This window comes from Molossus molossus, unplaced genomic scaffold (genome assembly GCF_014108415.1).
Source record: "Molossus molossus isolate mMolMol1 unplaced genomic scaffold, mMolMol1.p scaffold_m16_p_3, whole genome shotgun sequence".
Lineage (NCBI taxonomy): Eukaryota > Metazoa > Chordata > Mammalia > Chiroptera > Molossidae > Molossus > Molossus molossus.
The window spans coordinates 22828977-22844184 of NW_023425366.1; the positions used below are offsets into that span (position 1 = coordinate 22828977).

The 15208-nt window shown below is 36.3% G+C and overlaps 1 protein-coding gene across 2 annotated transcripts in view; it reads left to right on the top strand.

Annotated features, from left to right (window-relative positions):
* Positions 1 to 15208, top strand: part of CDH12 (cadherin 12) — a 341340-nt gene that overhangs the window by 294219 nt on the left and 31913 nt on the right. For both annotated transcript variants that reach the window (XM_036279076.1, XM_036279077.1), the window contains one exon: positions 5406 to 5659. In XM_036279076.1, the coding sequence (XP_036134969.1) occupies positions 5406 to 5659 (254 nt within the window). The remainder of the gene's footprint in view (positions 1 to 5405; positions 5660 to 15208) is intronic.

Sequence of the window (15208 nt, forward strand, 5' to 3'; positions counted from 1 at the left end):
GCTCCATCCACTGAGCCACACTGGCAGAGCCAGTCTTATTTCTTATAGGTACTCCTTAAACACTTGCTGGGTGTGTCCCTATACTCACAAGTTTACTTAAGGCCAGGAGGATCCTCTGTAGTATCTCTGATTAGATCAGATCCTTCAAGTAAATTCTCCCTTCTAATTAACTCAATTTTAAGTAAGAACCTTAATTATATTTGCATAATCACTTTTTCCATAAAACAACAAATGCATGGGGTGATATCCCATTCAATGCACAGCCCCCCTGACACACTCAAGGGCAGGGGATTATATGAAAGTACAGGTCACTGGAGGCAGGCACCCTGGGGATACCTTAGAATTTTGTCTACTAAAGCTGATGATTTTTCAAATTTCTCAAAATATAACTCCAGCTATGCATTTCTAGTAAACCTTGTCCAGAAGCATGATGAGTTCTGGAAGAGCTCAGAAGTTATTCTCTTGTATTTGATATGTCAACCTAAAAATAAATAGCCAAAGTGAGAAACAACAAGCATATACTTGAGATCCAAAAATTAGCTGTTCAATAGCCCTGACTTAGGCAGAAACCCAAATGGTGTTCCAATTAGGAGGTAAAGACAACAGGCATGTATAAAATAGAAAAGGGCAATAATTATTTAAATAGAAGGAAGAAGTGTCTGTAGGTGTGGATAAGCTAAGATAGTATTACTAATTCTAAACAATGTCTTTAATTTTGGTCTGGCAGTTATAATGTCTGCTTATCTGTTAGCTTAGTTAATAGCTGTTTGGAATACCCAGTCCTGAGGCTATTTTCCCAGTTTTATATTCCAAAGGTTTGAGGACAAGACAAATAAGGCATCTTCCGGGGGGGGGGGGGGGCAGCTGGGACTTCATTTTGAAATAGTTCAGTTTGTAGTGTGTTTTACACATACCCAAAATCTTTGACATGAGAAAATAATTTGGCATGTATTTTATGTGGCTTTTCATGACCAGGACCTCAATAAAGTAAGAGCAAAGATAGAGGCTAAAAACAATGATGCTATCAAGCAGTGTTTTGTCCAAATTCTCCCTTTATATTATGATGAACAAGTAAATATATTGAATTCCATTTCTCCATGTTCTGGTTTCTTCCCATACAACTTTCTACAATGTCAATTGTTTCTGAAAATTCTGTTGTCACCAACTTTTTTTATTGAAACATCCTTGTTGGAGGAAGCAAGAGTTGCACCAGGTGTTAGACCAGTGGGGTCAGACTGGACCTGGGTTCAGCAACCTAGTACTTGAATTCCGGCTAGGAAAGAATTCGGAGCCAAGAGTGCAGCTCCAAGAGAATGTTTGTTTAGAAAGTCATAGAGGTAGAAGAAGTAACCCCTAGAAGAAATGGGCTTAGGAAACAAGTTATAGAGGCACAGGCAGGTAAGGGCAAAGCACCTCGGGGGAGGGGAAAGGGGAGAGGAAAGGCTAGGGCTACCAGGAAGGCTGGCACTGAGTTTTCTGGCCTACAGGCTTTTAAGGGTGAGGATTTTAGTGAAGGTTCCAGGGGAAGATCTCAACAGCATATTCAGTAGCTTTCCAGGTGTGTCCTTTGCTGAGGGTTGTGGGGGTCATCACTGCTTGACTGGTTGGCACCAGGATGGGGGATGGGAGATGAGTCTTTAACTGGTCCTGAGGTCAGCCATGCATCCCTCCTCTGGTTTTGCTGCTTTTCTGGGCCTGGAGCTGAAGTCTGAGGACTAGATGTTATCTTTAAGAAGGGAAAGTCAGGGGATCTAAACGGCGTGAGCAGAGATAATGAAAGGAGTGGGGGAGGGTCCAAACCACATATCCAGCAACACGCTAAGGAGGAAATGTTACCCTGGGGATGAGGTCCCACCGTACAGTTGTCCCTTGCTAGGCACCCAGGGTTTCCCACCCTGGTGACCTTCTGTACCTGGCCCATCATGTTTTGCTCTGCTCATGTCTGTCTAACTGCCTATCATACTTTTTGGAGCAAGAAGTTACTCAATTAAATTCCCTTTAATTAATCATTTTCTTACTTTTCTAGAAAGGGTCCTAAAATTGAACGGTTCCCAAGCAAGGCCACAATGGTTTCATTTGTTGTGCTGGAGTAAATAAGCTCACCTTTATGATAATAGACTTCTGTCACAGAATATGATTGTTCTAACAAACATAGTCCTGTCTGTTCTATTTTTATTTCATATATCAGAATTTCTGTTGATTGTAAAGTAGATGAATTTCATTCCTTGACACCATCTCACCCCTCTCTCCACAGAAAGTGGAAGGTAGTCAGTCACATGGATTGGATCAAGTCAGCCAGAGAAAGATCAGTATTGTTTATCTTTGATCTTTCTGAACTACTCAGATTTAAAAAGAGGCATTGCCTAAGGGTCAGGGTCATGAAAAAGTAAGGTCATCTAGGATATTATTGTAGCATTTCTCCTCCAATTTTCTCTAGTTCTTTGATCACTGCAGGATATCAGTTTTCAGTTACAAAAAAAAATCTGTATGTACAGAAAGATTCTTTCATCTCACTCCACATCTCCCCGAGCACCAAATGTTTGCCTGCTGTGATCGGTAAGGAGTCCTTAAAATGCATAGGCTATGTCTGATTTCCTTTTAAAAATGTAGGAAAGGTGCAAGAATTCTCCCTTCATTTCTAGGCTTGAAACGGATTTTAAAGTGGAGAGTCCATTTCATCAGAAAGCTGTGGAATTTTAATCAAATAGGTAAATAAAATTGAGGTCTTATCTAGGAAAAACAAAAACAAAAACCTAATCATATAGATAATCAGAGGCATTTCAATCTTTAGGAGAAAGCCAAGAGAGAAATAAGAAACAATTGCTACTAACTCCTACATTCTAGGATAAAAATTAATTCTGGGCCAACAAAGGGAGTAAGTATAAACCAGGGCAGCTCAAAATGTTTTCTAGGCCAAAGGACTAAAAGTGATAAAGTCAAAATAGTTTTACCTTAGAAGTTAGAGATCACTATGATAGAAAAATCATGTTTTTTTTTTTTTTTTTTTTTTTTTTTTAACATTTATAGAGCATACAAAGTTTACAAAAACAGAAAATCTATTTTTCTGTGTTCTTTAGTTTGGATTAGCTATTGCAGCTCTCTGTCTTATACATCTGTCTGTCTCAGACATCTCTTAAGGTATCACATTTCCTTTGAACCCTCCAAATGGTAGGGAACTTAGTACTTCTTCTAACTACTCATTCTTTAAACAAGATGACACATTTCTCACTATTCTGAGTTTTTGGGTAGAGAGAGTAAACCTTAATTGTCATTGTATTTTTCTGTCCTCAGGATGTATTCCAGGCCTTCCCATCGATATTTTTTCAATTAATTCAGTTTTGAATGGTTTAATTTGTTAAAGATTTCTTACTTTTTTAAACTTAATGTTACCATTTTAATAATTTAAATTATTATTAATTCTATAAGAGATGAATAGAATAAACCTAACTTATATTTAACATGATGGCCTTTCAGTATGTGAAAATGTGTGTTCTGTCTTGCTTTGATCTTCATTCTGGGCAGTTTTATGTATTTGTGGCAGTTTTATGTTTTTCTTTTGAATAATGTTTTGTGATCTGTTTTGCAAATATGTCATCTTTTCATGAGCTTGACACCTTTAACAAAACAAGGTGTTGGCCAATCAAAACACAAACATCATAAGATCATCTCCTCTCTTTTTCAAGCTATTATATTTCTATTTGCACAAGCAATAACTATATCAACCATGGCAGCTAGCATGCCATTCTTTACTTTTATTGACTTAATGATAAATCTAAATTCCTAACAGAAAAGAGATGAAAATGGAAGAAAATAAACATTATATGTAAATAGCTATAAAGTGAGCAACTAAAAATATAAAAATGTAAAAGAAAGCATTAAACACAAAGCAGATAAAACCATGAGTAAAAACTGGACAAATTAGATAAAATGAGACTAATTACAGGGAAAATAAACAAATCCTTCTGAATGAAAATCACTGTGAAAAACACAGTGTCAAGTCCAAGTGGTATTACTGTTTGCTGTAATAAGCTCCATGGTATTGTGATCGTTTCTGAAGATTTCACAGTAATTTTTAGATTTTCTTCTTCCATCCTCAGAGAAAACACATAAAACAACATTCTTGGCCTTGAAAGAGAGAAATAGACTTCCTTTATTTCCCCCAGGCCTACTGAAGTAAAAAACAGATGCGTCCACACAGCAATGAGCAAGTTGTAAGAGTCACACTAGAGGGAATTAATTCAGAAAGCAGAAAGTTTTAAAGGTCCCCATAAATTTCTATGTTGATGTTAATTTCATGTTGTCTCAATTTTTCATAGATGGTTAGAAGTTAGACTCTTTGATCTTAAAGTTTTCATTTATCTAAAACACCCAGCAACAACATATTTCTAAAATACAATATTTTCAGTTTGGGGAACATAAAACCAATATTCAGGAAAAAAGTAAATATAAGCAGTAGTAAATTTAAAATAGAGAATCAACGACAAGTGACTTCCAGATATATTTCAATTTTCTTTCATTTGAACATATATGTTGGTAAAATTATTGGTAAAATATCCTTAATTATTGGTAAAACATCCTAATGATGCCTAACAATTCCAGTGCCTAATGATTATATATTCATTGCTGAGAAAACAAAAGACTAAAACTCTTTTCATAATTAACACTGCATGTTTTTAAAATCCGTATACAGTCCCTTTTTAGTAAAAAAAAACTTAAACATTTAAGTTTTAATATGACCCTGGCTAGTGTGGCTCAGTGGTTGAGCATCAGCCCATGCATCAGGAGGTTGCTGGTTCAGTTCCTGCCAGGGCACATGCCCAGGATGTGAGCCCAATTCCCAGTAGAGGCATGCAAGAGGAGGCCAATTGATGTTTCTATCTCTTTTCCTCTCTCTAAAAAAATCAATAAAGACAAACAAATTGTGTTTAATATTAAATTATATTCTTGTCAAAATAAGAAAAGTGGTTATAAAAAAAACCTTTTTTATAGCAAATTTTAAAGTGGAATCTAAAGATTATCTTCAATTAACCAGTTTCAATTTTCTGTTTTAATTACTGCTCAATTCCACTAGATGTCAGCATTGTATAAGAGCAGAAAATGTTTCCCTTAAAAGTTCTTTTGCTGTTTTTAACCGCTCATATGAAATGAATAAACCCTACCTAGCATGCGTGTGCACATATACGTCATTTTAATGTATGCAACGCCTCATCTGTACAAGTTACCCAGAATCTTCGACAAGTGGGTGCTTTTCTTAACACATTTCCTTACCCACTAAGTACAAAGGACCACGAAATGTTGAAGCCCATGCAATCTGTATTCCCCTGCAAATATTCTGAAGCAACGTTCACCGCCTTTGAGCCTTCTGTATGAGTGGACCTCCTCACTTTTCTTTGTCCTCGCTACAGCCTTTAGATTTTGAGACAAAGAAGGCCTACACTTTTAAAGTCGAAGCTTCCAACCTTCACCTTGACCACCGGTTCCACTCGGCGGGCCCCTTCAAAGACACAGCCACGGTGAAGATCAGCGTGCTGGACGTGGAGGAGCCGCCGGTGTTCAGCAAGCCGCTGTACACCATGGACGTGTACGAAGACACGCCGGTCGGGACCATCATCGGCGCCGTCACGGCCCAAGACCTCGATGTAGGCAGCAGTGCCGTGAGGTAAGCAAAAGAAACTTTTTTTTTTTTTCCTGTGTCAGAAAGAGAAATAAAAATGGTAAAAAAAAAAAAAAATACTCTGTCCCAAACTGCATGAAAATATAATGGCTTCGCATAGATATTAGTGGGAAAGCCATAGGATTCGAACGAAAGCCTCTGGCATACGTTCCTGCAACGTGGCTGGGCAGTGATGTGACGCTGGACGTGCCACTCAACCTGACCGAGCTCAACTTTTCATCTATAATGGGGATATAATAATTCAACCTCAAAGGGTGATTCTCACGATTAACCATAACATAATTTTCATTGTCTGGAATATAATAGACATTTAATATATCTTTCTGAAAACTCTGCCTATCACTAAGAATGAGTGTTTGAAAAAGATGGTTTTGCCATTTGCAATCTGAGGTTCATTTTCTCGCTGTGACCATTGTGTCTGCTTACCCCGGGGGTAAGGTGAATTATGGAACTTCTCAAGACCCAGACTTGGTCAGGAGTTTCTATTGACCAAAGGCTGCAGGCTAGTGAGTTAATAAAGCAATCAATGGAGTAAGAAAGTGTAAACAAATCTCTCTCCCCACTCCCTCATATCCATAAATCCCCCTTGCACTATTGAAATGAGGTGGGTTTACTTTTTTTCTCACTCATCATTTGATCCAGCAACATATTTTGAGACTTGATCTCATTCAGCTTTGCTTCTTCTGTATGTTTAAATTCCTTACCCACATTGCACATGCCTACAAATACTGGGGGCTCCGGTTGAGGGTTGGGGGGATGAGATTCAGAATCTTGCACCTCTAAAATGTTGAAGCTTAGTTTACAAGAACCAGACAAAAGAAACATTAAACGGGCTTTTAAGGCAAAACACTACTCTATTGATAATAGGGAAAATATATAAACACATATAGCATAAAATTGTATGCTGTGATGGGGTAATTAATGATAAAAAATGAATAATCCATAAAGCCATAGCCTCAACACAGTCATAGTGTATAGGAAAATCTTAGGAAATGTCTTGAGAGGGGGCAAGATCTGCTCTTTTGTATTCATCTGAATCCATCCCCCAAAGTGGTCCAAATATTTTGCTTCTTAAAGCATGTTTGTGATCAGGAGAGAACTCTAAGGAAGAACATTTGTCTTGGGAAATGGGAAGACAAATAGCAATTACTGAGTGTCTCTACACATCAGGTCTAATGTTGGCTAATTTACTCATTGGATTCAAGTTATTTTACATGTCCATAAAACGTCCTTCACTTCCAGTTAAATTCCAGAAAACTTTATTTCTTAGCAGTGTTTGTAGGGGTATTCTCAAGAATCTGCCACGTTAGTAGTTGTTATATATTAACCTGTCATCATTCATCAGGTATGGTCCTGAAGCCCCTGTTGTGCTGTTGATAATTGTGAGAGTGGCAAATGCCTGGTGAGTGGATTTACAGGTACTTTCAAGAATCTAAACAGGTGACAAAGAACTATTGAGGGTTGTAAAGATAGTAATAAAAAAAATAAATAAATATGAATTGAAACTCTCGACAGTGTAATAAATGAGGATAATAGTGGAACATGGTATCTTGGGGAACATGCCAGGTTTTTTGAGTTTACCATATGTTCTATTTTTGAAGACTGATAAAGCATGATGAAGTGAAAATATTAATAAGTTACGTTTTAATGTAGTACTTTAAAGAAAAGAAAAATCAGAGTCTATAAGTTAAAAATTACATTTGGCAAAGGTGAGGTGAGAGTTACCAACTCCCAAATACAAGAAAATGCTTAGAAATCAAGACCCTTGTGTGAGAAATAAAGGAAAACTACATTTGAGAGAAATTCTCCATCTACAAACTTGATTTTTTTTTTTTTTATATCACAGGAGCTAGTGTCTGACAGTGAAATAAAGTAGTGTCCTCAGTCTTACTTGTAGTACTGACTTACTAAAGCTGTAGACACACATATGGATCCCCGTGAGGGGTTGTCAAAAGATGAAACAGCTTTTGAATCGACATGAAACTTGTCTTTCTTCCATGTCGTTGGAGTAAACAGTAAGCTTGAATCATGTCAGTTGGGAAAACATGGGGTATGAATCATCATTTCTTGGTTTGAAAACATGTTTGCTTACTTAAGAATGATAGTAAAATATGTTGTGAAAAATAAGCATCCAAATGTAAAATTTTAAGGTATGGTCTGTTTTGTTTTCTTGTGCTTAACTGTCTTTTCACAGGGTTATTTTGCAGGGTATTTATTTAGGACTATGTTATTCTATACTATGGGGTATTTATTAATATTACTAAATAGTAATATTTTTAATATTAATATTATCATCACTGCAAACAGCAAAGAACCAGAATGCAATGACATTAATCAAGAATTCAAACAGCTTAGAAGAAAGGTTCGGTTACTTGTAATGCATCCAAATAAGCCATCTCTGGTTCTCTCCTGCCCAGACCTTGATTTCCCGTTTTTGCCCAGCTTTTGTAATTTTCATTCAATATGATTTTGTATTAGTTTCAGGTATACAACATAGTGGTTAGACAACCATATCCTTTACAAAGTGATCCCTCCAATGTTTCAAGTAACCACTGGCAACATACATAGTTATTACAATATTATCCCCTATACTATACTTTACATTTCTGTGATATAACTACCAGTTTTTACTTCCTAATTATTTTCACCCTTTTTACTCAATTCCCCCACACCCTTCCCTCTGGCAACCATTCATTTATTCTGTGTTTCTATGAGCCAATTTCTATTTTTTTGTTCATTTAAATGAAATTATATGGTATTTGTCTTTCTCTGTCTGACTTATTTCACTTATCATGATACCTTCTAGGTCCCTTCATGCTGTCACATATAGAAATATTTCATTCTCTTTATGGCCAAGTAGTTTTTTGTTATATATATGTACCATGGTTGTTTTATTATTTTTATTTTTTATTTGTTCCATTGAGAGAGAGTAGAAAGAAGAAGGGGGGGAGAGAGAGAGAGAGAGAGAGAGATAACAGAGACACATTGATTGGTTGCCTCCCAAACGCACCCCAACCGGGATTGGGAAGCAAACGTGCAACCCAGGTACATGGCCTTGTCCGGGAATCCAACCCAATACCCTTAGGTGAGCAGGCTGAAATCTAACCACTGAACCACACGGGCCAGGGCTGTACCACAGTTTTTTAATCAACTCATTTACAATGGGCACTTGGGTTGCTTCCATATCTTGGCTATAAATAATGCTTCAGTGAACATAGGACTGAATATATTCTTTTGAATTAATGTTTTGAATTTCTTAGGATATATACCCAGAAGTGGAATTGCTGGGTCATAAGGCAATTCCGTCCTTAATTTATGGAGGAACCACCATACTGTTTTCCATAGTGGCTGCACCAGTTTGCATTTCCACCAACAGTGCAGCAGAGTTCCCTTTTCTCCATATCCTAGCCAACACTTGTTGTTTGTTGATTTATTAAAGATAGCCATTCTGACAGGTATGAGGTGATATCTCTTTGGGTTTTAATTTGCATTTCTCTGATGATTAGTTGAGCATATTTTTTATCCTCACCCGAGGACATTTTTCCATTTTTTGTTCAGATAGAGCAGGAGGGAGAGAGAGGAAGAGAGAGAGAGAGAGAGAAACATCGATGTGAAGAGACACATCGAGTGGCCGCTACCCGCACGACCAACCAGGGCCGGGGACAAACTGCAACCGAGGTACATGCCCTTAGCGGGAACCGAACCCGGGTCTCTCTGTACCGCAGGCCGACGCGCCAACCGCTGAGCCAAACCGGCCAGGGCTAGAGCATATCTTTTCATATGTCTATTAACCATCTGTCTTCTTTGGAGAAGTGTGTATTTAGGGCCTCTGCCCAATTTTTAATTGGATTGTTTTCGTTTTTTTCTGTTGTTGTTGAGTTGTATGAGTTCTTTATAAACTTTAGATATTAACCCCTTATTGGATATATCATTGGTGAGTATGTTCTGTCATCCAGAGCTTAATTTCTAGTTGTTGGTATGGTTTTCTTTATTTTTTTTACACTTCTACCCTTTCCCTTTGGATGCACTGATTTCCTGCCTCTAATATTCCATCCTTGAGTCCTTCATGGGAATGATTTCCAGTGAGTCACTTAAGAGTGAAATGAGTGTAGTCACATCTAGTGAGTTAGGGGAGTTTCACAACAGCATTGTCTTAAATTTCTAAATGAAATTTAAAATAGGTGACTATTTTGTAACAGTGGAAATAATACTTGTCAGTATGCATGATTTGGGTTACAGAGAAACATTAGTGATGCTTTTCTTTTGTTCTAAACACATATAAACTTCAGTTATACTATTTTAAAATAGATTTTAAAGTAAAAGTTAAACTCATTTTGTGTATAAAATGAGAAAATTAACGATTCAGTTTTAAACTGATTCCATCTAAGTATTGAATAAGAAACTGATGATATGAAGTAATATCTATAAATGCATGTAAATTTCCACATATAAATTCAAAATTGTTTAATAGAACAATTATACTTTTAATAAATATGATAATAAATATGATAATAAATATAATAAATAATAAAATGATGCATTTTTCTTTCTTTAGAAATATATTTTAAATATTACATAACTCCAAATACAAAGTTTAAGGAAAGAAGAGTTCTACCTTTATAAAATCATTATAATTTTGTAAAGTGCTTAGTTTCTCATTAGACAAACAAGAAGCTATGTAAGCTATATAAGATATAACTTTAATTCTCTTAAGGGGAAAATAAGAATGAGGAGAAGGATTAGAAAAACATAAATAAATAAAGAAACCAATAGGAAATTAGCAACTACTATTTAAAGTTTGGGAGAAACGTTATGGGATTTCTAAGGAAAAAATGTAATTGTGATTATTAATGAAGCAATTATAATCTAAATGTTACTGTATAAGGCTTAGGTTCTCAGAAAAAATGATTGTGGAAATTAATTGAACTGAATTTACTTTCATTTTAGTATGTGTCACAAGACAAAAAAAAAAAAAAAAGAAGAAAAGAACAAATAAGAGAATACAAGAAATTTTGAGCTATTATTATTACCTTAAAAAATGAGTATTTTCTACTGTGACCTGAATCACCACTCCTGCATCCCTATTGGTTAAAGAATGAGGTATAATATTTTAGAGTAACTATACCATCAAGTACTTATTACAAAATGTGTCTGAGAATTGAGGAAAGGGTCAAAGTTAGCTTTTCCATTAACTGTGAGAAAGTTATTAGGCAAATTAAAAGTAATTTTAAGGGGAATAAAGAGAATGAAACTTTTTAAAGGCATTTCTAAAAACTAATTTACAAAAGTAATAAAATTGTACTCTGTCAACTGGTCTGTACAGATTTAGGTTAATGCTTAACTTTTTTATTTCTATTCAATTGTTAAAACCAGTTTCTTAGCAACAGTCACTATGCATACTTGTACAAACTATAGATTTATTTCATTTTATGTAGGTCATAAACTTTTTTTTGTTTTCTACTTGAATTTCATATTTCATCTACTCACCAAATAAGTAGATTCAAGTTCTTATTTAAGGATTTTACTCATTTAAACAGGTGATTTAGGCTAAGTCAAACAGTTCAAATTATACTCTTGTGATTAGTAGTAATTAAAATATCATTTTACCCTAAATCAACATAAAAATTGATGATTTACTCTGGGAGGGTATACATCTTAAAAAGTATCTAGACATTTTAGAACTGGGTCATATATTCTCTGGAATGTCCAGGAAATGTAAGGGTGGTTCTCTTGTCAGTCCATTGTTGATCATTTCTTACAAATGTCTCCTCATTGTTCTAATGGGAAAATTATCACAATAAAAAGTGCTAATTGTTGTCTCATATTTAGCATTCAGTAAGGCACAGGGATTAGTCAGTCACATAAGGTAGGACATCAGGAAAATGCCAGGACCGAATATTAGGCCTATGTCTTGGGGTCTGATCAGCTATGGGAAGATGCTGAAGATGTTTAGATAAGTAAAATATGCTCAGATAAGTTTTAGGAGTATTCCAGAAGAAGGTGGTAAGCTTTCTGGGAGAATAACATTTGGAGCAAAGGAGGTAGCCAACCCCACAACGTAGTGGAGGTGAAAATTAGATGCCAGCAAACAGTGAGGGAGAGCCAAGTTAAAGCACCCCAGTTTGAAATAGGGCCTGGATATGTGCTCATGGTTTGTGCTTCTGGGGTTTGTGTGGGGGCTTGGTGGCTCAGGGATTTTAAAGTAGAAGGCTATGTACGTCACAACTTGGTCCTAGAACTAAGCATACATTTGTATGGTAGACTTTTTTTTTTAATCTGGGAAGTAATACAACGTAATCAATAATGTGGACAAAGAGAAGAAGGAAAGAATACATATACACTCACATGCTCTCACACACACACACACACACACACACACAATTTTATGCTAAGGGACAGTATCTTCTCTCATTTCATCTTGACAACAACACGCACTATTACACTGTTGGGTAGATACTATTTTCCAAATATAATAGGAGACAAAGGGAGCAGGCCTTAGAGGGGAAATGTCTAACCTGATTGCTCAAGGTAAGTGAAGGAATTAGCGTATCACCCTAGTTTTTTCTGTCCAAAAAGACCGTGTTATTCCTGCCATATTTCACTACATCTCAACTGTTGTTGATTTGTAGAATCAAACTCTATGTCAGTGTTAGGCTGAACTGACTAAATAAATAAAATTGCTTACTAAACTTGCAAGATAGTGGATTTGGATCGATAGACATATAAAAACATAAAAAGTAGACACCTCATTGTATGTATAAATTATGTAACTTTTCGAATTTTTAAATGTTACCAGAAAAACTTAAAATTATAATAATAAATGGCCTGTGTACACAGTGATTCATTGTACAAAGATAGACTTCTTTTTGAATTGGCTTTGTGAATCATAACATTACAATGAATTATAATTAATTAGAAGTAAAGTGCCCAATTTTGTCTGGGACTGAAGAGTTTTACAGGCCTCGGTATTTTCAGTACTAAAGCTGTGGAAGTCCTTAGCCCACTGGAAGGAGATGGTTGTCCTAAATAAGACATCCATAAAGCCCCAGATATGTTTCTTTGAAGGAGAAATATTTAGCTACTAGGTAGTAGAGAAAATAGAATCTGTACATTAAATTTCATACAGTATAATCTGCTAAAATATTTTAAGAATAGCAAAAGACTGTGGTACTTGACCACAGGACCTGACCCCTCCCCCTCTCTCTGGTCTCCCAATTCAGCCTGATAGAAAACCCACTCTGGGCAGGTGTGGTTGAGAAAACATGGCACTTCTCTCCTCAACTCCCAATAAGGGATATAACATCCTACCAGAAGGGGCAGGATGCTGGCACTTCTCATCCCCTCCAACTCTGACTTTCATAGGACAAATTCCTGGTGAGTGTGGTTGGGAGGCGTGTAGCTTACTTCCCCACCAACCCCACTCAGAAGGCATAGGCCCTACCCCTGGCAGAATAGGGGGCTCAATCACTCATTACATTTTGCAAGTTCCTGGGGAGCCAAAATGGGAAGACCACCCTCTATCGTCAGTCAATGCAGGGAGCAGTGGCTGGAAATCTCCCAGGGTTAGAGGAAGTACATAAGATTAGAGAACTCAGCAGTTCTTCTAAAAATACTTGCTTTCCTTTATTTTTTAGCTTTAATAGACTTAAAGTTATAAAAGGCAACACTAATAATAATGTTTTATTGGGTTTTTGAATATATAGATGTAATATAGATAAACATGTATGTAAACATATATACATATATATTTAACAGAACATAGCTAAATAGAGTAACTTTCCTATACTTGATTAGAATTAAATTAGTATAAATTAGAATACAATAAGTTAAGATTTATATGGTAAGACTTAGAGCAGCCACTAAGAAAAAAGCTTAAAAATGTAGTAAAAATTTATCAAAAGAATTAATATCATACTAAAGATATTTACTTATAGCAAATCAAAGTAAGCAGAGGAGAAATATAAGAACCAAACAATCACAATTTTTAGCTTACACAAGTAAAATTTCCAAAAAAAAATTGAAGTTTACTTCATTAAATGAAAAATATCTGAACTAATAAGTTAAAAAAAATTTTTTAAACTACCACATTGTTGCACAACTTTGTAAATATGCCGAAATGATTAGATTATTTGGGTTAAATGAGGGAATTATATAGTATATAAATATAGCTATTATTTTTAAAAGGTTATGAAAAAATTATATGTTTGAAAAAATTTGTTGGTGTGGTTGGAGTAGAGCATATTTGTAGAAGTCAGAACAAGAGTGCTGGTAAGAAACAATGATTGGAAACTATTGCATTCCATGCAAACTAAAAGAAATAGATTCCAGCCCTGGCCAGTTTGGCTCAGCGGTTAGAGCGTTGGCCTGCTGTCCGGAGAGACCCGGGTTCGGTTCTCGCTAAGGGCATGCACCTCGGTTGCAGTTTGTCCCCGGCCCTGGTTGGTCGTGCGGGTGGCAGCCACTCGATGTGTCCCTTCACATCGATGTTTCTCTCTCTCTCTCTCTCTCCTCCACTCTCTCCCTCCCACTCTATCTGTACAAAAAATAGAAAAATGTCCTCGGGTGAGGATAAAAAAAAAAAAAGAAATAGATTCCATCTATACGGGTAATAGTAACGGCATCTCAGCATTCTAAAGTACCTTCATAATCTTCAAATATGTTTAAATTGATTCTACCACATCTGCACCAAGCATTTGGACAGTCAATATTTGATTGGTCCTGTTGCTTACTGTTCTCTGAGGCTACTCATTATGACCTTGGACAGCTCTGACTTGTGTATTATATTTATCTGAAATTATCATTTATATAGACTCCATTCTCCAGTCCTACCTCCATTCCACTGAAACATAACTAGTCAATCTAACACCTGCTTCACATGAGCATCCTGATCACAGCAAACGCATCTGGCATGTTCTTCTGTTTCCTTTCTTCAGGCTGCATATCCCTAGTTATTTCAAATACATCTCATAATCCATTGAATCACATCCCTTATAGCCCTGGATGTTCTCTTAGTCTCTTGTCAGGAGTCTAGTATACAGAAAATGCTTACTTTCTGGTCCCCTTTAAATATACCCAATATTGAACAGGACTTCCTTACAACGCAAGGCTGCACACACACACACACACACACACACACACACACACACCTACACTCATTCAGACTGAGACATATTAAATACACCAACTCAACTCATGTGCACATCTTTGGGGTGTGTGAGGAAACCAGAGAAACCCCATGCAGACATGGAGAGACATGCAAACTCCACATACAGAGTGGCTCTGACTGGTATCACCAGTTCGATTCTGGGTCAGGGCACATGTCCAGGTTGTGGGCCAAATCCCCAGTGGGGGGCATGCAGGAGGCAACCAGTTGATGTTCTCTCTCATCGATGTTTCTCTCTCTATCTTCCTTTCTCTAAAATCAATAAAGAAAAAAAATTACATTGAACTAAACAGTGACCCTGCCCATTTCTCCATACTGTATATTATCAGTGTTTAAAATTTTCACAAATCTTTAAAATACAGTTAAACAAT